The 23,695-nt window shown below is 43.6% G+C and overlaps 1 protein-coding gene across 8 annotated transcripts in view; it reads left to right on the forward strand.

Moving 5' to 3' along the window:
• Window positions 1–23,695, forward strand: part of NRG4 (neuregulin 4) — a 198,773-nt gene that overhangs the window by 14,655 nt on the left and 160,423 nt on the right. For 5 of the 8 annotated variants that reach the window (XM_085643773.1, XM_085643771.1, XM_085643774.1 and 2 more), the window contains exons 2-3: window positions 8,205–8,272; window positions 13,018–13,111. In XM_085643773.1, coding sequence (XP_085499899.1) covers window positions 8,263–8,272; window positions 13,018–13,111 — 104 coding nt within the window. In that variant the 5' untranslated portion in view covers window positions 8,205–8,262. Of the gene's footprint in view, window positions 1–8,204; window positions 8,273–12,545; window positions 12,670–13,017; window positions 13,112–23,695 lie in introns of all 8 variants that reach the window. The other 3 variants (XM_085643776.1, XM_085643777.1, XM_085643775.1) reach the window with 2 other exon arrangements.

Below are 23,695 nucleotides of genomic sequence, written 5' to 3' on the forward strand. Positions count from 1 at the left end.
GGGCCCAAAATGGCGGCCTCTCCCTCCCGGCCCACAAAATCAGCCCTGTCTCCGGAGCAGTGACCCCCGGCCCCTGGCGGCAGGTCATCGCGGCGATTCCACCGGCTGCGGCGGGGTGCGTCGCATCCCCGCTTCCTAGCGACCCGAGATACGGCCTTGCATTGTGCCGCCCAGGTGCAGACCCCGCCCGCTGTTCACTGCTACGGGCCGCGGCGGGGGTCTGCGGTGCAGGGAGCGTGGAGGTGGGGCATGGGGACCGGCTGCCGAATCGGGCAGTGGGGTGCCACAGGAGCAGGCACTCCCACCCTGACATCGCAGCCCTGGAGACGGGCATCGGAGCCCCGGCAGCAGTTCCTTCCTGCCTCCTGTGTCTCCAGCTACGACGGCCTCCTGTTTGAGGCCCTGAGGTGAGCCGGGGCAGTGTTGTAGTGTTGGCGGCGGCAGGGCGGGGATACTTGGCTGTCATCTCGGTCAGCGGCAGGCCGGCACTGCTTGCTCCTCCCACTACCAACGCAGGCCCCCAGGCCCGTGTGTAGTGACTGGACCGCCGCCCGGCGGCACCCCGGTGGGGCCCTTGGGGCAATTACGGCCTGAGAGCTGCACCTAAGGCACCGGCATACCTGCGTGCCATCAGAGGGTGGTTCTACTGCGAGTTTGTGCAGCGGAGACGCCGGGTGGGGGGCCCTGCACTCCCTCTGCGTGCCTCACTGCTGGGCCGAACTGGACCGCGCCTGCAACACCAGTGCCATCTCCTAGCCCTTGCACTCTGATGTGGTGGCCAGATCTTTATTCCGGACCCCAGGCCGTGCTGTTGCTGTTTCATGCTTACCCTGGGGGCTGAGGTGCTACTGCCACGAATCCACAGGCCACCCCTTCATTTTCTGGAAATCCCACGGCCCGGCGTCAACCGGCCTGGGGTCCCCCCTCAGGGCTTGGTGCAGCACCCACGACGCTTATGGGGGCCAAGCGACATCTGGAGTGGGCTCCCTGAGACCCCTTTCGCTGAGGCGTGGCTGTGCGCTGGGGGGCCCCAGGCATCCTTGGATCCAACCTACTGGACCGCAGCTCCCCCGGGCCCGCCTTCGCTGGAATCCAGTCCACGGGACCGTGGACGCGGGGCCGCGCGGCTCTGACCTTCGCCAGTAACCCAGACCAACCAGCTGGGAGGTGTGCCTTCGACCCTAGAGGTAACACCCAGCACTTCGGAACTGCCACCTGGGTGGGGGTGGCCTTGAGTTGCAGTCGAGGCCTATCCAGCCACTGAGTCATCGAGCTGAGCCTGTCTCCCCGGGGCTTGTGGGGGGGATCTTGGGCACCTGGTCCTGCTTATCGACGGTCCGGGTGCCGGTGGCCCCCCTTCCTCCCCAACGGACTGGTGGCCCACTGGGCCTGAGTCGATAGGATCCGGCCCTGGTGGCCATGGGCAAGAGTCGCACCCAGCAGGCTTCGGCCCCCCAAACCCAAACGAAAATGGATCGATTCACCACGTCGGACAGGGACCCTGGCAGTGTGGAACCCAGCGAGTTGGGTCCCCCCGGGAGCAACCTCACCGCCATCCTGCAGGCGATAGGGGCATCGCAAACATTTGTCGAAAATAAGATCGGAGAGGTGCGGGTCGACATGGCTGTCCTTCGTCAAGACCTACGCAACGCGACGGCTCGTGTCTCGGAGGCGGAGGCCCGTCTCTCTACAGTGGAGGACAACATTGGCCAACTTAAGACCCAGTAGGCGCACCTTCAGTCTCAGACCTCGGAGCTCCACCACCGGGCTGAGGATGCCGAAAATAGATCGCGACGCAACAACCTCCGCCTCGTGGGCTTTCTGGAGGGAGTGGAACAGGGTCGAGTGGACACATTTGTGGAAACCTGGGTGCGCTCTTGGATGCCTAAGGACTCCCTCTCGCCCTGGTTTGTCATCGAACGAGCCCACCGCTCCCTGGCGCCCAAGCCCCCGCCAGGAGGTCCTGCCCGTCCCATAATCCTTAGGGTCCTCAACTTCCGGGACAGAGACACTATCTTAGGGGCGGCCAGAGCACGGGCCCGCTGCAGTTTTAAAACACCCGAGTCATGGTCTTCCCGGACTACACCAGGGAGGTGCAGGTTCAGAGGCGAACCTACGATGAGGTAAAGCAAAAACTCCGGAGCTTGGGTCTGCGCTATGGCCTTCTCTTCCCGACCCAAGGTCCTCTTTCAAAACCAAACGCTCTTCTTTGATACTCCTCAGGCGGCCTGGACCTGGCTCATGGAAGAGCGACCTCTCCTGGCTCGGTCGGCCCCTTCCCCCGTGCATCGGCCGCTCCCGACTGCGCCGCAGCCTCAGAGACATTGGACCAGATCACGCAAGAAGCACGATCGTCGACGGGGGACATCCCGATCGCCGGGTGTGTTGTCTGGGCGGCCCTGTGCCCGGACTTCGCCCCTGGGGCTCCGGTTCCCCCGGCCCACCTACCCCACCACTGGACTTGAGCGGACGGCCGGGCTCCGCGGAGGCTCTACGTCCAGCGATATCTGACTCCGACTTATCCAGGAGCCCGGCACTCCAAGGTTCTGGTGACGACGAAGCAGCATGACAGGCTCTGGCATCAAACACTTCCTAAATGGCCTCTAAACCTCCGGTGTATGACCGCTCCTTCAACCTTTCAGGCAGGGTCAATAGGATCCTGCGAGTACTGCCGGTGTTGGGACCCTTTTTCTGACTTGGTCCCGGACCCCGGGAAGCTCTTGTTGCTCCTTCTTGCCCTTGTAGTGGCGAGGAGGGGGGTGCTCCGGTCCCGGGGGCCCACACAAAACGATCATCCTACCTCTTCTTCCACTCCCGGGACTTTCTTGCAACTCCTACTGTAGGTGGTCGTGGATGTACTGTCAACGGATGGTATATCTGTATCCGTACAGGAGAAGGGGGGGTCCATCTCCACCATGTCCTATTTTTGCTAACCGTTTTAGCTTAGCCCCTAGTTTGTTTGCTTTTTGCACTGTTTTCTTTCGAGGGCGACAGATGCTTCACGTTCAGAAGTGTAGGGTGGGGAGAGTTGGGGGGATTCGGAGGGTGGAGGACCGTTGTCTTCCGATTGTTTGTTGTTTTTGGCCGCCCATGGGCCGCCGTTTTTTGTTTCTATTGGCAGACACCCACGCACAGCTGCCTTTGCTGTTGATGGGAGATCCACCAGCCCCTGCACCCCCGCCGTAGCAGCCCCAGACACGGATTCTGATCTCCCCTCGGATCTGAGAGTGCCCGCACAACCCTTGTCCCTCCCACACCCTACTCAACATGATGGCGCCTACTCTACATAGAACCTTACACATCCTCTCCTGGAACGTTAACGGCCTATTGGACCGGATCAAACGTACCGCGGTTCTTTGCAGCGCCCAGCGGCACGCCCCAGATATCTTGCTCCTGCAAGAAACGCACCTCTTAGGTTCCCAATGTAATTTCCTCACCAGATACGGGTTCGATAGGGTTTAGGACTCTGGGTTCGCACGGGGCTCCAGGGGGGTGGCCATACTTCTCCGGAAGGGACTTCCTTTCACCTTGTCGCAGGCTGTATCTGATTCACAGGGCCAGTACGTGGCCCTGACGGGCATGATTGAGGGGCATCCCCTTAATCTTTTGTGTGTTTACATTCCCCCCGCCAGCTTGGTCTCTACCCTTAGTCAGTTAACTTCGGTGTTCGTGGCAAAACTCAGCTGCGGGATGCATTTTTACCAATATGTATTCGGAAATATTAGGATAGGATTTCATCACTTGCAAGATGGGGTGGCTGGTGTGGGAGGGAGTGGGCGAACATATATAATTGCATACTACAGATTACTAATTCACAATCTGACTGTATAACTTCTTATATGTTACATGGGCATAGACACCACATAGCAAATTGCAGCTGCAGACCATCGACATATCGATGATATCAGGAATTGTCGCACAATGTTACCATAGCTGTGTTATTTATAAATGCCTTGATGGTTGTTCTCTCCAAACTAGACAAAGATCCTTTATCTGTTGTTAATTACAGACCTATGTCTCTTCTTGATCATGATTATAAAATTTATATGACAATACTTACAAATTAACTACCTACCATTCTCCTTTCAATTAGTCATTACAACTAAACTGATTTTATGAAGGGTAGATTTTCTTCGTATAAACTAGGATTGTTCGTCATGTCCACGCTAATACTATGAAGTCTACTTTTCCTTTGGGGCTTGTGGCTGTAGATGTTGGAAAAGCCTTTGATAAAATTAATTGGCAATTCTTATGTACATTTTTACAACACTTTAATTTCGGAGATTATTTCCTCTGTGTGGTTAAAGCTGTATATGTGGATCCCAGAGCTCAGCTATATGTTAACAATTATACCTCAGATTTGTTCCCAATTATTTACTGTAACAAGACAATGCTTTCGTCTATACCCACTTTTATTAGCTATAGAACCTTATTTATTTCTCAATTGCAAATCTTCATTAAATAATGGAATTACTATTGCAATTGTTAATTTAAAGGCTTTGGCAGATGATGTTTTATTATTTGTTGACCATCCCTACCCAACATTGCACATATTTGTCACATTATATCTAGGTATTCACTCGTTTCAGGATACACTTTAAATATCTCAAAAACAGAACTCTTCCTTTTGAATATTCATTGCATATGATATGATTGTTACTTCATGTATTAAAAGGTGTAGTTGTTTAATTAAATACTAAGTAAGGTATTAGTTGTATCGAAGTAATTAAAGATGCAGTTAATAAAAATTGTGATATTCTGATAAAGGAAATTATGAATAAAATTCAGAAATGCTCAGCTTTATTCCTCTCATGGTGGGTTAGGATAGAGGCTGTAAAGATAATCCTGATGTCACAAGTGTTATATTTATTATCTATGTAACTGGTCCACTTTCCCACCAAAGTATTTTCTGAACTCAGCAAAAACCTTTTCAAAATGTGTATAGAACACTAAAAAACCTAGAATATACTAGAAGACACTTAAAAGAGCTAAAATAAAGGCTAGATTGGATTACCAGATTTCTCCAAGTATACATATTTTTTAGTCACTACAAGCACACTTTGTCTGCATAACATTTCTTTTGACACAGACCCAGAATGACTTACGATAGAAATTTGGTTTGCCTTTTTCCACTGAAAATAAAACACAAATAAAGTAAGTCACTTTGCTCACCAATTATTTGCATGCCGTGGAAGATTTCTTACAATTAGACTCTTTCATTCCAACAAATATCCTTCCTTCAAGACACATTCCTTTCTGGCATAATCCACAGTTTGAATTTCACAAGTACATACCTTTTTGGTAAAACATGGAATTCTGCTGGTAGACTTTTTTTACATGATATTTATCACCTTTCTTCAAAAGATTTGTATAACTATGAAAGTTTTGTAATAGCATTTTTAAAATATTCCCCTTGAGAATATCCAAACACAAATGTTTCAAATTCTATATTTTTTCTTACAGTCTCCCATAATTTGGAACATTTAACTTCTAAAAAAAACTTTCAATGACTATATTTTGCATAACACTTAAAAGTATCTTAAGATGGTGCTAGTTTTAAGTTTGCACAACTTTTTTTCTATTACTTATAACATGGTATTCCAAGATTTACTTGCTATAACTCTGCATACCCACATGTTCGTTTGGGTTTTTTTGAGTTACTTACTGTCATGCCTTATCTTTAATGTAATTCAGTGTAGATGGTTTATCTGTTTTATTGTACATTTATGACATAATGGTAATACAAATATTTGAATGAATAGAAGAATGGAACTCATGGGCGATACCTGATCTGTGGAGGAGGAGCAGCATAAAAATGTCTGCAAGTTATTCTACATTAGTCTTACTACTCTGCATATGCTGAAGCTCTAATTGGGCATTCAAGTGATATCTAAAACAGCAAATAAGAATGCATACCAGCCGGAGAAGGAGACTACTTAACACTCTAGCCGCTTTAGAAACTTTATAATAGTAAAGTACCCCTATAACTAACTTTTGAACACCGGCTTCAGAGCTGTAAATTCTCATTGACACCTTTTAAAACTCAATAGGAGGGTGCACCAAGAAACATTTGTTTGCAGTATTACAAAACGAATCTAAAGTCATTAGATCTGCTTAAATCCATACCTGTTATGTTGCGCTAATTTTTCAACCAAATTTGTAGTGCTTTGAATACCTTTAGCCATAGGCCCTTATTAAAAAAGGTAAGATATCAGTAGATTAACCTTGTGAATTGTTTATGGCCAAGGGATAGTAGGAAAGTAGGATTAGTAATTCTAAATGTAGGGTCTGCACACTGGATGCTGGTTCTTTAATCCACACTAATACTATATGCCCAGGCACATTGCTTTTGAGAAACAGTTATATATTCCAATTGTTTAAAGAATGCAACATTTTTACCTGCTCTGAAATATGTCTAAAGGATCATTTTGTTAAGATTGTTTTCAGAATTTTAATATTTATCTCGGAATTAATTAAATGATTGAGAATAATAAAAATGAGGACTATGGCACTCCATTATACCAGTGATTCATTTGTATTTTAGGTTCTGTATACCTAGTTCCAGCATTCTTGGGATGGCAGTTATGCGATATGATCTAGTAATGCTGTAATATAAGTGACTTTGATTACACTGACCTTCATTCGTGTATAGTTTGTTTATAGAATGTCTTGGATAATTTTAGATTATTTGAAAGATTTTGCACACTTGATATATAATTTTTATTTTAGCTCTCATATTATACATATGCTAATTTGAAGTGATTTGTTCCATCCCTTGCATTAATGTAATTAGTCCTGTAAGCTAGACAGGCTTGAAGTTTATAGAACACATCAGTTTCGAAGACCTTTAGTTTATATGGTATTCTTTACTATGTTGCTTTAAACGATTGTTACTGGTTGTTCCAAGCTGCCATCTCATTTTCCCCATAGAATGTCTCCTGGTTTATCCTGAAATTCCCACCGATTTGCTCTGATAGCATCTAATTATTTTAAATCCAAAACATCTATTTAGAGCCAGATTACACTAATGATGCATTAGTGCACTGGTGACTCCTGCATTTTTTCCCACCTAGCATCCATTATTTCTGTGTCAGATGGACAAGGTATTTCACTCTGGAAAAAAACTTTACATTCAGAAAGACTGGAATGGTTTCCTCCAAGCCTTGCTCCACGCACTTTGACTCATCGAGAATATTCATAACGGGCCAGTGTCAGGTGTTACTCAAAAGTGAGGCTGGTGAAATGGTCCAGGTTGCAGATAAAGGGTTTACTCTTAATGGAATGTTGCCATGGCCAGTTTTAAGGTCACCTGCTGAACAACCCAATGTCACAACTGGGATGTTATCTAGCAAACAACAGGGTTATACCCAATTGATCCTATATATACCTGGGTATGGAACAATTATATGCAAACAGAAAGTGGTATAAAGGAATAAATATGGAGATTACTTTTAGATAGAGCACACTTAGTTACTCTATCTCTAGTTTATTAATCTAGAAAGATGTTATCAAAACATTTTTACATTTCTGCATCGAGAATGACATGGAATCAAGAAGGGAACAACAAAACAACAATACAGATATACACATAAATTGTACATACGCAAAATCCTAACATACAAAAGAAAACAAGCAACTTATACATACAAACTAACCCCTAGAAAAACACAAATAATTTCTACTAGTGTCCTCCAAATAATTTAGGACGGACTAAATTATTTGGAGGACACTAGTAGAAATTATTTGTGTTTTTCTAGGGGTTAGTTTGTATGTATAAGTTGCTTGTTTTCTTTTGCATGTTAGGATTTTGCGTATGTACAATTTATGTGTATATCTGTATTGTTGTTTTGTTGTTCCCTTCTTGATTCCATGTCATTCTTGATGCAGAAATGTAAAAATGTTTTGATAAAATCTTTCTAGATTAATAAACTAGAGATAGAGTAACTAAGTGTGCTCTATCTAAAAGTAATCTCCATATTTATTCCTTTATACCACTTTCTGTTTGCATACAACTGGGATGTTAGTCAACTGGAACACAACAGAAATATTGTACTGTAATGTAATTATGAATCTGGACTGCAGTTCTTGCTCTAGAACCATGGGTGGATTATAACTGTGTAACGAAATTTAAATAGCTTATTTTGAACAGCAGTAAAACATAGATTATGCAATGACATTCTAAACTATGATTTAATTTCTTATAGGTATTAATTTTTTAACAAAGAGCAACTTGACCGGGACTAAAACTGCTGACAGAATAATATGCCAACAGGTAATCTTTTTACAAGCTTGTGTAAATATGCTATACTAAATGCTGACCAATGTTCTGCACAACTAGGCAATGTCCAAGCATGTGTAACATTAAGCATTAGTTATATCAGGCCTGTTTGAAATGTTTTAAAATTGGTAGTGGAATGATGCTACTTTGTGAAAAACTGGGAGTGGTGGCTCAGTGGACTAATGTGTCCACTGCAGGGGCCTCTGTTCGACCTCATGGTAACAGATTCAAATCCTGTCGGGTCTACTCAGGCTTTCATCAATCTTAAGTCGATAAAATGATTAACGTTGGGTAACGATAAGCATCTGTTATTCAGCACCAAGATGCCTGTGGGTGAACGTGTGCTTTACAAATACACATTATGTTGTGCTTTAATATGTAAATTAGGAGCACATTCACTTCATCACGTTCTCATTTTCTAGTTATTGAAATCAACTACAACCCTCTAACAGGAGAATCCAACTTTGGTTGTTGAAGTCTGAATTAGTGGCATATGTTTAGGATATCCACATGGGATACATGTACATGGAATGATCCTAAACGGGATTCATTTACACAGCCAGTTGTTATTTTGGGAAGCTTTTCATGTGCCTTACCCTCCAGCACCTAAGGTCTTCACCCATAATCTGCAGAAGAGAATGCCTATTGTTCTCCCATCCACCATAATACGTAATCCAATTTTCCTTCTTCCTTTTGCTGTTTATTTCTGTGCTGTGGGCATTTGGCCCCAACAGCACAGGTGGATTGATCCCCACCTCCCCCCATGCACCATCTGGCTAGCCCACAGAGGTGTGCAACTCAGGGGAAAGGCCTTGTGAAAGGAGCACAGGGCAGACTGCACGGAGAGAGGGGCTTGATCTACACAGCTCCAGCATCTTGGGAAGATTCAGCGAGTTAGGTGTATGGAGTTTAACTCCCATTCATAACACGGTGTGCCTAAAGAAGGAGGCAGGCGCACTGGTTAGAGTAGGAAGTCCCTGCACCGCTACAGTCTGTCTACTTTGTTGAGGGGAGCGGAGACTTTGATCCCCCTCCTGCCTGCATTTAGCCCCATAGAGACTGCCCACGGCACATAAACACTTGCCTACTTGGCATCCACCCCGCCATAACTGACCTGATGATCATTAGAGGGTCCCCCAGGTCCAGACTGAGGGCTAGGAAATTCGATGGAGGAGACTTAACTCCTTAGAAGACCTGAATGTCAAATTGCAGTTGAAAGAAGAAGAGCTTGAAAACTGGACTCGCTGAAACAACATACGCATCAGGTGCATACCACATTGAGATGACGGGAACAACATGATGGACTTTGTAGGTAAACATCTGCACATTATCAGAGGCGGCACTTCAATACCTCCGTCCCCCAAACTGGACTGGGCTCATCTAGTGGCCTTCGCAAGCCTAACTAAGGCCCTGCTCCAGATATCCTCACATACCTCTACAACTACAAGGAAATTGAAGCAATTATGCCTGTGGCAAGGGAGATATAATCTTCAGTGGAACGATCCAACTGTTCCAAGATCTGGTGCTGGTAGCTCTTAGAAAGCAGAGAGACTTTTGCATTGTCACGTTGGCCCTGAAAGAACACAACATCAAATATTAATGGGGTCACCCCTTTAACCTAATCTTCCAGTGTAAGGTGTGAAGTAGGGTACTTCTTTTATTACCGGCAGCCAAAGCTTTGCTGGGACTCCCCATGGACCAGGAGGGGGAGGACCACTCACACACCCTGGCATCAGAGGGACAGGAAAAATGTCTGGAGTTGCATACCTCCACCCGAAACTACAAACTTAGACAAAGGATTCCCAATATGTCTTACAACACCAAAGCTGATGTCATCTTTCATCTTCTGATGATGAAACAAGTAACCCCACCCCATAAGGAATCCCAACCAGGGTCCTACTTTCCTGGAGGCACTTTGCCTACAAGTCACACCATGCAAAGCCCAAAAGGACCAAAGGGCCAAAAGAAAACTCATGGGAAGAGGACTCTGGGACATCCCTGCCTCACCATCCCAGTGACATGAGCCACTCCGTGGAGATCTGGGACCCATGTCCTTGTAGCCGTTTTTTCAAAGAAGGGGATCACACCTCCCATTCTATACAAAAATATTAAATATGAGTCTAGACCCTTTGGTTCTAGGCCCCATTGATCCGGATCACGTGGGATTCGTCTATAATTGACAGTGGGAAGTGGACAGGGAGAGAGTGTTTGACCAAGTGAGATGGGCCTTCTTTTCGGAGATACTATACAAACTGCATATGGGCAGAGATCAGGAAAACAATTGGACTTATACTAACCCCACCGATATGGTCATAATGAACTGGCAACGCACTGAACCCTGTCCCACCCTATTCGCTCTAGCTGTTGAACCTCTGACCATAGGGATCTGGCAGAAGTGTGCACTAACGGACATTTCATTTGGAGACCACGTGCACAAGATTAAATTGTTTGCAGACAATAGCCTTCTCACACTCACTAACTCCACAGACTCCCTCACTTCCCTACTCCCCATTCTAGAGGAGTTTGAAAGAGTCTCAGGCTTCAGGTTCAACCTAGCCAAATCGCATACACTCAGTATCACAATTCTAATAACTGACCTCCTGACCCTTATGGTGAAGACACCCTTCCATAGGGCAAACCAGTGGATTATATATCTGGGTCTTGCCATCATGTGAAACTTAAAGGGATGGTCAAGAACCAATTGGATACAACTCTGCAAAAATATTCTGGAAGACCAGCGACAACGGCAGCCGTTTTATTTGTCATGGTTAGGGCGCATAAATGTAATTAAAATGAACATTCTACCTAGGGTTTTATATTTATTCTAAATGCTCCAGACTCTTAAACTGATCCAAGTTATAACCCAATTCCAGAATAACATTTGTGCATTTATCTGGGCAGGGAAAACTCCATCAAAATCCTAATGGCCTCAAAGGATAGGAGGCAGTTTGGCATGTCCCAACCTTCTGGAGTACTATTCGGTGGCAAACCTTCGATATCTTTCAGTATGGGTGGTGCATGATCGTAAAAGGCACTGGTTAAATATTGGCAGGGCAGTGACTTGACACCTGCTTTCAGACCTAGCATGGCTACTGAGGTCTGCATGCCCCAAAAGCGCTTACATCGCCACCCCCACCAGGATGGTTCTAGATATTTGGTATCACATGGGGCTCAGAAAGGGACTCACAACCTTCCAACCCCCCCAATACACCCTTAGCTAGCAACCTGGAATGTACACCTGCTGTATAGGCCTTTTTTGAGCGGGAGAATGGAGACTGCAGGTTTATGGGCAACCTCTTCCAGGGTCATGACATTAAGTCATTTGAACAATGCAAACGATTTCCACGGCTCCATTACTATCAGCTCTGACACTGGGTACTACACCTCCCTAACACTGCAGTGGCCTCAAAACATTTGGAAAATTGGTAAAGTAATTTGAGGGCACTAATGGATTGATCTCCAAAATCTGTTGCATCATTCAGGACTCTACACCCCATCCCTTCCTACCTAATAAATGAGATAGACAAATGATTTGGGAAAGGACATATCCCCAAAGGTCTTGGTCCTGCTATGTGCAACATATCACTTACAGCTTAGCCAACACAGATAAGAAATTCACTCGACTTTGGCAACCCCTCATAGACGACATGTCGAATCTTGAATTCAGTAGTCTCACACTGCAAAGACTCAGGGCTCTGCAACTCTTTGACCACCCCTAGGGGCGTGGCTTTCTATTTGTTGCAGGGATGACGACGAGGGACTGTTAGGGATGCAGACAGCGTGTATGAGGACATGGGGGACTGTTATCTATTGCACCCCTATAAACAATAATCGAAGAGCTTTGCTTGTGCAAGTTTTATTATGGAACACAAATAAAAAGATTTGTTTAAAAAATCCAAGCTGGATGTTCGTAAGTCCTTCTCGCGAACAGACTTTAAATGTTTTCATTGTGCCAGGATTGTTAAACTCACATTTTCAGATACAGTACAAAAAGAAATAGGGTAGTACATCAGCGTATAAAAAAACCGAATATTGATAAATCTGTCTATTTTGAGAAAAAATGTATTAAAAATTCTTCTGGCCCTGTGAATTCTTCCCACAAAAGATATCTGTTATTAAAGTTCTGTTTCCTAGTTGGAGAATATTTAGAACTATGCCAGCACAAATGAGGGGGCACTATATTTTCTTTTACCAGAGTTATGGAGCAATAGCTGATTTTCCAAAAAATGGCAGCTCTTTTATCCACTTTTATTTTCCCATGCTACAGAGTTAAAACTCGGTCTTTCCAGGTAGGTGAGAAACAACGGGGATGGCATTAGCACCCTAAGGAACTCAGTCCAGGCAGACATTAAAGAAGAAATTCTGCAAACCAGGAAGCCAGCTTAAAATGCGTAAGCAAAGATTCTGGATTTAAAAATAAATCTTTTAATATTAAGTTAATATTGAGCGAGCAGTTCTGACACAGTAATGGCGCTAAGAAGCTGCGGTTCATTTTGTAGGAGTAAAGAAACAATATCCTTGCCTTGTGGTATCATTGGATAGTGTCTGTATAATTTATAGGCAACTTCCAGTTGCTCCGTACTCAAAATGTTTTCGCTATAGGCTGTGGAGGTTGAAATTTTGATTTGCATTTTTTATATCAAAGTGATTCTTTCTTGTATAGTTTTTACATAATGGGAAACTGCTTTCAAGTTAGTAAACTTGTATGTTTTTTTTCTTACGTGTATTTTTTCCTTTAGACCATGGAGAACCCTGTGGAGACAGACATCTATCATTTTGCTTAAATGGAGGGTTTTGCTATTTGATACCTTCTGTGTCCAGACCTTATTGTAGGTAAGTCACCATAACGAAACAAGTTGTACCTTTTAAGCATTACCAAAGTCGGACACCAATGGCATTCAAATTATTTTCAAACCCTGGCTGTGATCAAATATGGAGTTCATTTAGTGATGTAAGATTTATAAATGTTGGGTATTTATTATCAGCATATCGTGGCATAAAGATCAGCTGACAGAAATTTGGTGGCAGATTTACAAGAAAGTGACGCATCTGTAAAGATGCGTCACTTTCTCTGCGCCACTTTGAGAAACCCTTGCGCCACTATGGATGCGCCGTATTTACAATACGGCGCACCATGGCTCAAGGATTGACAGATGCGTCAGAAATTCTGACGCATCTGTTGACGCAAAAGTCACTCATTGCTGGAGTCGTGTCGCAAGCACGACGCAACTCCAGCAATGCAGGGGGATGCCTATCCTCATAATGCTGCGTCACTCCTTATGCCTGCTTCTAGCAGGCGTAAGAATTTGACGCAGTGGCGTCCTAGAGGTGGCGCAGTGAAGTCTTGTAGATTTCACTGCGACACTTCTACAAGGCTTTTTTGCCTTGGAACGCCCACCCTGCATACATTATACCTGACAGATGTATAATGTGACGCAGGGCTTTACAACGTGACGCATCTCCCTAGATGCGTCACGTTGTAAATGGGCCGCATTTTTACGCTGCTGCATCACAAAAAGTGACTCAACTGGGGCGCGAAAATGATGCAAGGGGCTTGTAAATCTGCCCCATGGTGTTTTAAATATCAATGAAGTAAATTATACAAAATCTACACTCAGTAGAACGATATTGTGTAAATAATATTTAGGCCGAAATATTTACACCAAACAATGTTTTTGTTATTGAAGTTTTGCAATACAACCGTGAATGTGTGAAAATGAAAATATCCTAGTATTTATGTGGGCATGCAGTAAGTAGCAAATGTGACATATCTTATTTGCTTCGGAAACATCGGTCTTTTATGTGGGTATCTTAACAGGGACCTATAAAAATCACAATTGAATACATATCTTAAGCAGGAAGAATGTGTACCATGCTCTCCGTTATTGTGGAGACGTTTAGAGAGAGTTAGCAGGAGTAAAGTTGTTAGGTGCATGGCATGGTGTAAATATAACAGGTACCATACACTAATATATTCAGTAAAATTACCTACCCTGTTGCCTGTATTCATTTTGGCCTGCCTGAACTGCTGCTGACAAACCCCGTTGACCAATGGAGGTCATGGATTATCCAAATCCAGGGATGCCTGCCATTTGACTGATGCCCGCGGAGAGATTGTATTTAATCCAGCGGCAGATATGGGGTACGATACACACAGGAACTTACCATCAATGAGTACTGGTGTGAGCAATGAGTGCTGGCATCCAATGGAAAACATAAAAAATGAAAATTATTTGGACTTTGAGGTCTACTATTGATTTGTAATATTGAGGACGCCGACACGTCATCACCATGCCGGAAGTGACTGCTGCCCTCTGAATGGCCAGAGATCAACCAATGACAAAGCTGGACAATTTAAATGAATTCAGCACTGTGTGTATCCGATATTTGCTTTACTGCACTGAAGAAGGCATAAAGCTGAAACGCGTCTGCGGCCATTAAAGCTGATTATTTTTACCCCATGAGTGCTCCAACCGTTTTTGAAGTAGTTGTGTAACTGGCGGGTCCTACCCCGCCTCATAGATCCACCCATCGCGAGTTCAGCGGCCTTGGTGGGAAGTTTACATATATATATATATATATATATATATATATATATATATATATATATTTTCACTGAAAAAACCATAGGTTTCAGGGGTGTTTTAGTTAGCTGGACTTTTCACTCGTACAAAACCATTGAAATTCCCCCGTTATAGTTAGTTCAGCTAACTATAACTCGCGCGCCCGCAATGCACTGCTGATGACATCACATATTACATCACTCATGACATGGTCAGTGACATCACTCATGACATCACTGATGACATCTCAAATGACATTACTGATTACATCACTGATTACATCATCCAGTGAATGTGTGTTTTTCTGAAAATTACATATGTTTTATATATGTATATCTCAAGGTCGATGGAAGAATGAATGGGTATATAAATGTCTAAATGGATGATTTGTTTTTGAAAAATTGATTGTATAACTGACTGATTAAGTGTATCTTAGTGAATACATGGCTTAGTGAGTAATGTTTTGAAGACAGCATGTGTGCAGGACATTATGGGTGGATGAGTGTGTGCATGGGTGTGTTAGTGAGTGAATGACTGTCTCAATAGTGTCTTTATGAGTAACTACATATGTTTTAAACTAGTATATGTGACTATTGGTGTATATAAGTGAGTATATGTGAGAGATTGAAAGAGTTCCTGTATGAATAAGTATGTGTTTCTATAAGTGATTGTTTAAAAGACTAAGTATGTGTAAGTTTCTGTAGAAGTGTGGTGGTGTGTGTACAACTGTATATGCAAGTAAATTGATGTTTGATTCTTTATTAGCATGAGTGACTGTGTGTGGGTAACTCTATGGATGAGTGGCGTTGTGTAACAGGATGTATAGGTGTATGAGTACATATGATGAGTGAGTACATGTATGAATGACTGTATAGGACTGTTGGTGAATGAGTGGTTGTGTAAATGAAATAAAAATTGTGTAAAGCTGAATTCCTGGGAGTGTGCCCGTTTATAGTGTGTTTGATACTGCTTAGAAATGTGACACTGGTTCGGCCGGAGGAGATATGCACCACTCAGTAAAAAAGAGTACAAATAATAACAAAAATAATTAATGTAAGGCGAAAAGGCCTCACTAGCAGGTCTTGGTTTCTCAACAAATAAAATACTTCAACACTGACATCTTTAAAGGCCACTTCTTTTAAAAATTGGGAGCAGCAAATTAAACCTTGCCTAGTCGTGAAAAGGGATCAAGCATATAACGTCATTATGGGCCCAAGGATGCACGATGTCAATTGGGTTACCCCTGGCATTTTAGTGAAATCCCTCACCATATTGCCTGGTACAGAGTGCATAAGATAATAAACTACCATAGGTGCACTTTACAGTGTTTGTAGACCTGATTTCGTTTTATTAGAAGAACAGATAAAGGGAAATTATTTGTGTGAATAAAGTTTGTAGTAGGTGTTGCTGGAATATGAAGCAACCTTGAAAAATCTAAAGACAAGAGGCGATTGGCAAATCAGGAAAAGTTGGTTTAATTAAACGCTTCAGCCGGAAGTACAGTAACAGAAGCGGGTCTGAGGACTGTTGTAATATGCTATCCTTTAAGTTATCCACTTTAAGACATTGAAAGTATCAATGTGGAATGCTGAACTTATTATGTTCCAAATGACATAGTGGTGTTCTGAATCTTCTTGAGAATGTCTTATTCAAGAGAAAGCAGTTGGATGAACTACAGCTGGGTTGGCAGGCTGAAGTGTATTGGATCTTTCTCAATAAATACCTCTGGATTAACTTTATTGGATTGTACCCATCTTTACAACTGTCTCAAAAGTACAATCCATCTGAGCAAGGTTTTATAGATTTCTTTGGGTATCATAAAATGCTTCTGTCAATCCTTTTTTGGCAAAGAATGCGGGCCTTGTTTTTGGAGTCATAAATACAGCCCTTGATAACAAATGCAGGTGGGCCACTACCTTGCGTGGACACAATGGGGGCCAGTGGGTAACATGTCCAGATGTCTGACATGAGCGGCACGTGATCACTGCGTGTTATATGTCCTGATTGGCTATGTGTTCCTAACTTCATATGGCATCTGACTTTATGGTGTTTTTAGGTCAAGCCTAGCAGTGCGCATGCGCTGCTCTGTGAGGCATGCTTAATCCCCTTCTGCGGGCTTTCGCTATGCTCTCACTGCCGTTTGGTTAAAGTGTGTGTCTTCTGAAAGGCTATCTTCTCTATGGTTTCTTGTAGTCATATGTCCCACCTTCTCGTGTCTTACTCCTCCCTGGAGTATCGGCCTATTACGGTATCCTTGGAGTAATAACCTCTTAACCGACCTATATTTCTTTTGGTGTCAATAAATGCTAAACAAAAATCTTAGTGTGAATACATCAATAATTCCCCATAACCGAGAGACTCATTGTCTACAAAACCATTTTACTTTTTGTTTTTATTTATTTAACTTATGGTGCCAATTGGGGTCTTCTTATTTGTTTAAATAATTGTGATTTGATATTTATGAGTACTATGTTCACACTAATGATTGTATGTACATATATGTTTTAGGATTTATTCTTAATTACAAGAGAAAATGTAGAAATGAAATAAAGATATATTTTGACATTTTTGATCAATAAAAACAAAAACCAAAAAGTAAAATGGTTTTGTAGACAATGAGTCTCTCGTTTATGGAGAATTATTGATGTATTCACACTAAGATTTTTGTTTAGCATTTATTGACACCAAAACAAATATAGGTCGGTTAAGAGGTTATTACTCCATAATTTTATCTTTTTCCCCCCTCTTGGACCTAAAAATAATCGGGGATAACCTTTTCTCCAATAGTCTATTACGGTATCCTTTCCATGACAGCTTCATCCTTTGTGTTTGCGCAATCTTTGCAGCTTGTACTTCGGCTTTAGCTTTAAACACGGCGGCCGCCTGCCTTTCTTTTCTATTTATTTACTTTAGTAGCTTTTGCAGTACACCGCTCTTTAGCTTCACGTTTAAACCTATAGCGAGGCATGCCACGAATGCTTGAAAAGTATATAAATAGAAAAGAAAGGAGGGCGGCCACCATGTTTAAAGCTAAAGCCAACGTGCAAGCTGCAGATATTGCCGGCTTTACAGCCTGTATGTCGACTTTAGCTTTAAACATGGTGGCCGCCCTCCTTTCTTTTCTATTTATTTACTTTTGTAGAATTTGTGGCACGCCACGCTTTAGCATCACATGTTTAAAGGTAAAGCCGCAGAATGCCGCAAATGCTACAAAAGTAAATAATCATTAATAAGCATTGTCATTTTTACAAAATTTCTGCCTCAGCTTTGTCAATACTTGTTATTGTATTGGAGAGGCTAGGTTGCCGAGTTACTCAGTCCTACATAATTTTTCAGTTTAGCTCAGTACTGGCAAGCAATACGTGGGCACTGTAAGGACCCAAAGAACAAAGAGCTCTATGCGTTTTCATGTCGGAGTGCTCTCCTTTTTATGTCAACAGCAGTGAAGCACTCACTTAGTTTGGGGTCTATGGGCATCAGAGTGTCACTGCTCCGGGGTTTAAAGGTGGAGGTGGGCTCAGTCATGCGTCATTTTCTTATTTTTTTATTTATTTATTTAATGCGATTTTATATAGCGCGAACTGTACCCAAAGGTGTTAGAGCGCTTTACAAAAGGACCAGTTACGTTACATAAGAACTTTGGCGTACATGAGTTACATAAAAGATACAAACAGAAAAACTCTAAATCCACAAAAGAATGTTAGTAAGTCCAAACGTCTACTCCAGATACTAGAGGTTAGAGTTGCATATATACAAGTTGAAAATTCACTCAAGGAAAAGATACAAACAGAAAAAATCACTCAAGATTACATTTCAAAAAGTGATTAGGGTTGGACAATTATATATTACATATTTATAGAGCATGACATTCTTGCCGTCGTTCAGCCAGGAGTTCATGTGGTGTTGCAATTAGGGGCGGTGCTCTTGGGGCCGTAGGGGTAGAAGACCGGGTGGTGGTAGGCGGAAGCAGCATGCTGGATCCCCTGGGCTGATGTTGGTTTCGATTGGCGTAGTGGCTGGGGCCCGCTCCTTTGCCGGAACTTGCACCACGTACTTTCTGTCTCGGGGAAAGTCCTTGACCCTGGGATCCTCCAAGGGCACAGCACTTCTCGCTGTGGGCCCAGGCATGCAGAAACATGCGGCACCTTCTCACAACTCTCGTTCAGTCCCGGTGAGACAGTCCTCTTCGCAAGCCTTCCCAACTAGCCCAGCCCTCCGCATGGCGTCCTCGGTGGGCCAGGGGGTCTCGTCACTTGTCGACCGCCGTACTCCGCTTCACAGGACGGGGGGGATCGGATGCTGCCTGTCCGTCACATATTACACCCCCTTGGCTTGGGCACCTCTATATCGCCGATCGGGAGACTCGCTCAACGGCCAGGACCTGACTCGATCACCCGGGCTTTTCTTTCTTTTCTTTTCCCGGGCGGGGGTTAGCTGATGATTCTGCGCTTCAGGTGGGGGGTAGAGGGGTGAGTCGCTATTGAGTGCACAGGCAGAGATCAGTGGCATTGCGGCCCAGCTCTACCGGCCCTCAGATGCGTTCTTGCAGTCTTCCGGGCACCATTTTGGGTTACTTTCTCACGGGGACGTTGCTGCTCATAACTTGGCCGATCAGGATCGCAGAAAGGCGGCTGTACCTTCTACGTGATCTGCCAGCATTCCAATTTCGGGACTGGTGTTTCCGGCAGGATATGACTGCGGCAAAGTGCCTCTCTGGATACCGTTGTGCGGGTTCACCACGGAACTTCACCTCCGATCAGCCACACATACCTGGGGCATACAGGAACTCACCGGGAGGGGTACTAGGCATTCCCACGGCATAATGAGATCAACAGGGCCAAGCCAGGTTGTGAAATCAGCAAGCATTTAAAGCCACATTTCTTAAAAGCCTTCGTGATATAGTCGATTGTGGATTCTACGATATCCTGGTTTGGGGTTGTTTACTGCAAAGACAAATGAGAGTGGACTGGGTGTTGTGAATATCACTTAAAACATCTGGGAAAAATAAGCAGGTCATAATAGTCCATAAAAACGCAATTTCCAAATACCTTAAATCGCTTTGTGTTGTATGGACACTGGATTTTACGAAGCTTAAGCTCATGTAGTTCTGGCTGCTTAAACATAGACCACTGACGCATGAAAGCGCGTTTACGGGACAGTTTGAGACTACACTAGCCAGCCATCTAGCATCACATGTTCGCACTGAAGGCGGCTGATCATATGACCATTCTCCATCACAACACACCGAATCCTGGTTAAACTATTACAGCTGTATTTAAATGCAGCCACTACACCCAACAGTATCCACTCTCCTGGTGTGGCGAACCAGCCGGCGGCTCTCCGTGAGAAGGAATGATTTGAATCAATCCATCTGTCAGAATCTATGTTGACCCCTTAAACTCTCTGATTAGCTGCACTTACTCACATTAGGACCACGCACCATAAAACCATGAATACTGCTTGTTTCCCTTTTACAATATTTTACCGCACCTGGCCTGCTTTAACATACCACATTTTTTTAATACATACTGCACTTGGGACTCTGCAGAGTTTTTGGATGCCTCTATGGAAAGGACATGGTAATTTTTAAAGTCTTGTGGTAGTTTCCGATCAGTTGTTTCTCTATGAAGGCCCACAAGAGCATATCCCAAGTGTGATATTTCATTATTCCCAATCTTTGTGAGTTTATTAGTTTCAGTGGTCAGCCCCCTCGCCAGGTCTTTAAGCTTTAGTTGTATGGGAGGTGCGGTTAGCGCCCTTAATGCCATGGCTATTCTCCTTTTTGGCAGGATACATGCAAGGTCATCAAAGTTATTTGTGGACCTAAATGTCTTCTGGGCTATAGCCCCAACAAACACGGTTCATGGCTTCAAATCAGGCATTGGTTTGTCACTTAAGACACTGTGCATTTCAATATAACCTGATCAGAGGGCATTCCCACACTATGTGATAGAAGTCTGTGTTGAGTGCCCTGCTTCTGGGGCAGGTGCCGCCCACTCCTGTGTTCCTTTACTTAACTGTTTGGTAGATAAGTGGATCTGGTGTAGGTAGTTAAATTGCACAAATTTCAACGTAGACTTCTTAGACACTTTTTAAGTGTATTCCAGCATCTTCACTGTCTCAACATCTGACAATTCCCTCCTGATTTTCTCACTCATTGTTCCCTAGCTTTTCTAATGTTTGCCTGGCACAATTTAAGCAGTTCTCCGTGAAGTAAGGACAGAGCATTTTCATGAGCTGCATTAAGTTAGATATCTGAGATGTGTCTGCCTCCAACCCATAAAAGCTTTATTGGACTGGTTAGACAGGGAAGCTGTTGCCATACTGTATGTGATCAAGAGAAACAAAGCTTTAAAGAGACACTGCTGAGGGAGGCTCTTTAGCCCTGCCCAAATGTTGCTTCCCTTGAGTACAGATTTGGATTGGGCAAAAGTTGTGAGATTACACTGAAAAATAGTGCTTCTATTGCACGTTTGTCTTGTGGGAAAAGTTCATGATCAACACAGAAGGACTGAGTTGGACATGGTTACAAGACACTCATCAAGCCTAGAGGTAACATCAGTTTACTGTGAAACGTTATAAAAAAACACCAAGGCTGGCCTATTTATTATGAAAGGCATATATTTAAACAAACAGGTCTTTTAGGGTGGGCTTTAATTATACTATCCTAAAGTTTTCAGACTGTTATTTTGATACAGAGATTTTTTGTAAGCACAGCTATCACTCTAGATGGAGTCTCTTAGGACTGGGTACTGAGTAAATAGATGTGTAAATGGACTGCTCTACAGGATGCTAATTAGTTGGTTTTCAAGGCTTTGTGGAACTTACTCACTGATAGTTCCATGCACAGATAAAGTAAGATGCTGTTCCAGATTTCTGCACAATGTACTTGGAAGGGTTATGCTCTCTACATAGTATACTTTATTGATAGATTTGTAAAGTTGTCTTTGTTTCATAACCACTAATTCTTACTAGATACATTTTTACCAAGTTTGTATACTAGTAAATTGGGGGTTTTCTCAGTAGATTTCGTGCACGAAGGCAAGAAAAGAATTTGCTTTTGGTATATTGTTTTGTCACCTCTAATTTTGTACATATTGCATACTTGATAGTTACTTTGTAGGAAAGCCTGTGCTTATTATAGTAGGTCTGAGTTGGTGATGGCCCAACTGATAAAGAGTGTAGGCCTAATTAGTGCTTTAGGAAACGTTATGTCCGATGACATAGGTCCGCTGTGTTTATAATGACAACTGAGACAGTAAGCCTGAATTATTTATAGTGGTAATCATATATTAAAGCCAGTGAGCCTGTTAGGATGAGTTTATATTAAACTATGTTTAAGCCTGTACACAGGTATAAGACATTAGGTTATTAGTTGTGCAGAATGTGAGGTCTGTGCAAGTAATAGGTCCACAATTGTATCTTCACTGGGAACCAAGCACCTCATTGTGGTGCTTGACTCTCTGAGTAGTGAAGCAAAGCAGTCCAAGGCATACTTAGGGTATAGGGTAGATAGTGTAGGGTAACAGTCCCAGTGCAATCACATGCAATAACAACACTCAGTAACTAATTGGCCAATCTGTGCATTTTCTTTTAAAGAGGAAAAGTACATTAATTACACACTTCACACACATTTATAAATATATACATACCATAGGTGGAATTACCTTTGGTCACATTCTGAAATAGCATTTGACCCCTAGTGGGTCCTGAACCCCAAAATTATAATACCCTCCTCCTATATCAGATAGAACATCACAATATAAGGGGGTGTCACTTTAAATGATACAGGATTATTGACTTTTTCAGGAGGTCACATCATCAATATATCAGGTAAGCGTATTTGCTTTGTCAGGGTTTCACCACATTAAAAGACTAATAATTGTAAATTGATACTTGTATAGCGCACTACTCACCCGCAAGGGTCTCAAGGCGCTTGTACGAATACCGCTGTGGAACCCATCCTGGCTTTCCCTGTGAGGCGTCCACTCCTGGGCACCCCCAAGGTGGAGGCCAGGCATCCTTAGCGTTGTGGGGGCCGTTGTGGAGATTAAGCAAGCTATTGCCCAGAGTTGCAGAGTGGGACTCCATGATTGGAATGGCACCGAGGCGAGAATTATCAGGTCCATGGAATTTTGAGCCAAAGACCCGCCGAGGCGGGGAATTGAACCCTGGTCCTGGGCTAGACCTCTGCATCAGGGTCTGCCGCTCTAATCATTGAGCCACACTTCTCCACAGTACAGTAAAAATCACTATCTTCTCAATGGAATCAGTAATCACATTTACGTGCGGTTTTTATCATCAGTACAATGTTTTTCAACAATGATTGTCAATCACATATGTTAAATGCAACATTTAAAATCAACATAACGTGTCTGTGTCTTTCTTCTACCACTGTAGGCGACACAAAATGCAGCCAGAAGGCCAACCACTAGAGGTCTTGGGCCCAAAGTGAGTCCGAGCATGTTTAAATGAGCTGTCTTCAAAGACGCATTACTATTGCCCCGTCTGGTTTATTTCTTTAATTGTGTGCTCATTTTGCTGCTGTTGGCGAGCCCTAGCAACTTGGAGCTTTTGCAGCAGGCCCCTGGCCTCTAAAGGGGTGCATGTTACAAAGAGCTGGTTTCATGGGCTCCTTGCACCATCTTTTCTCCTTTGCTTGGCCCCTAGTGATCTTCTCCTCCTGTTGGGATACAGAAGACCATGGATCCCACCAACTGGTCCTTTGAGGGTGAAAGGGGCCAGAATCAGTTGCCCTGGAGGGTCCCACTAGTCCTGGGGTCAGATGCAGACCGAGTCCTCAGTCCATCATGGGGTTTGTCTTTCTAGCTGTTCATGGTGTAGCTGCTGTCAT

This window comes from Triturus cristatus, chromosome 3_1 (assembly GCF_964204655.1).
Source record: "Triturus cristatus chromosome 3_1, aTriCri1.1, whole genome shotgun sequence".
NCBI lineage: Eukaryota > Metazoa > Chordata > Amphibia > Caudata > Salamandridae > Triturus > Triturus cristatus.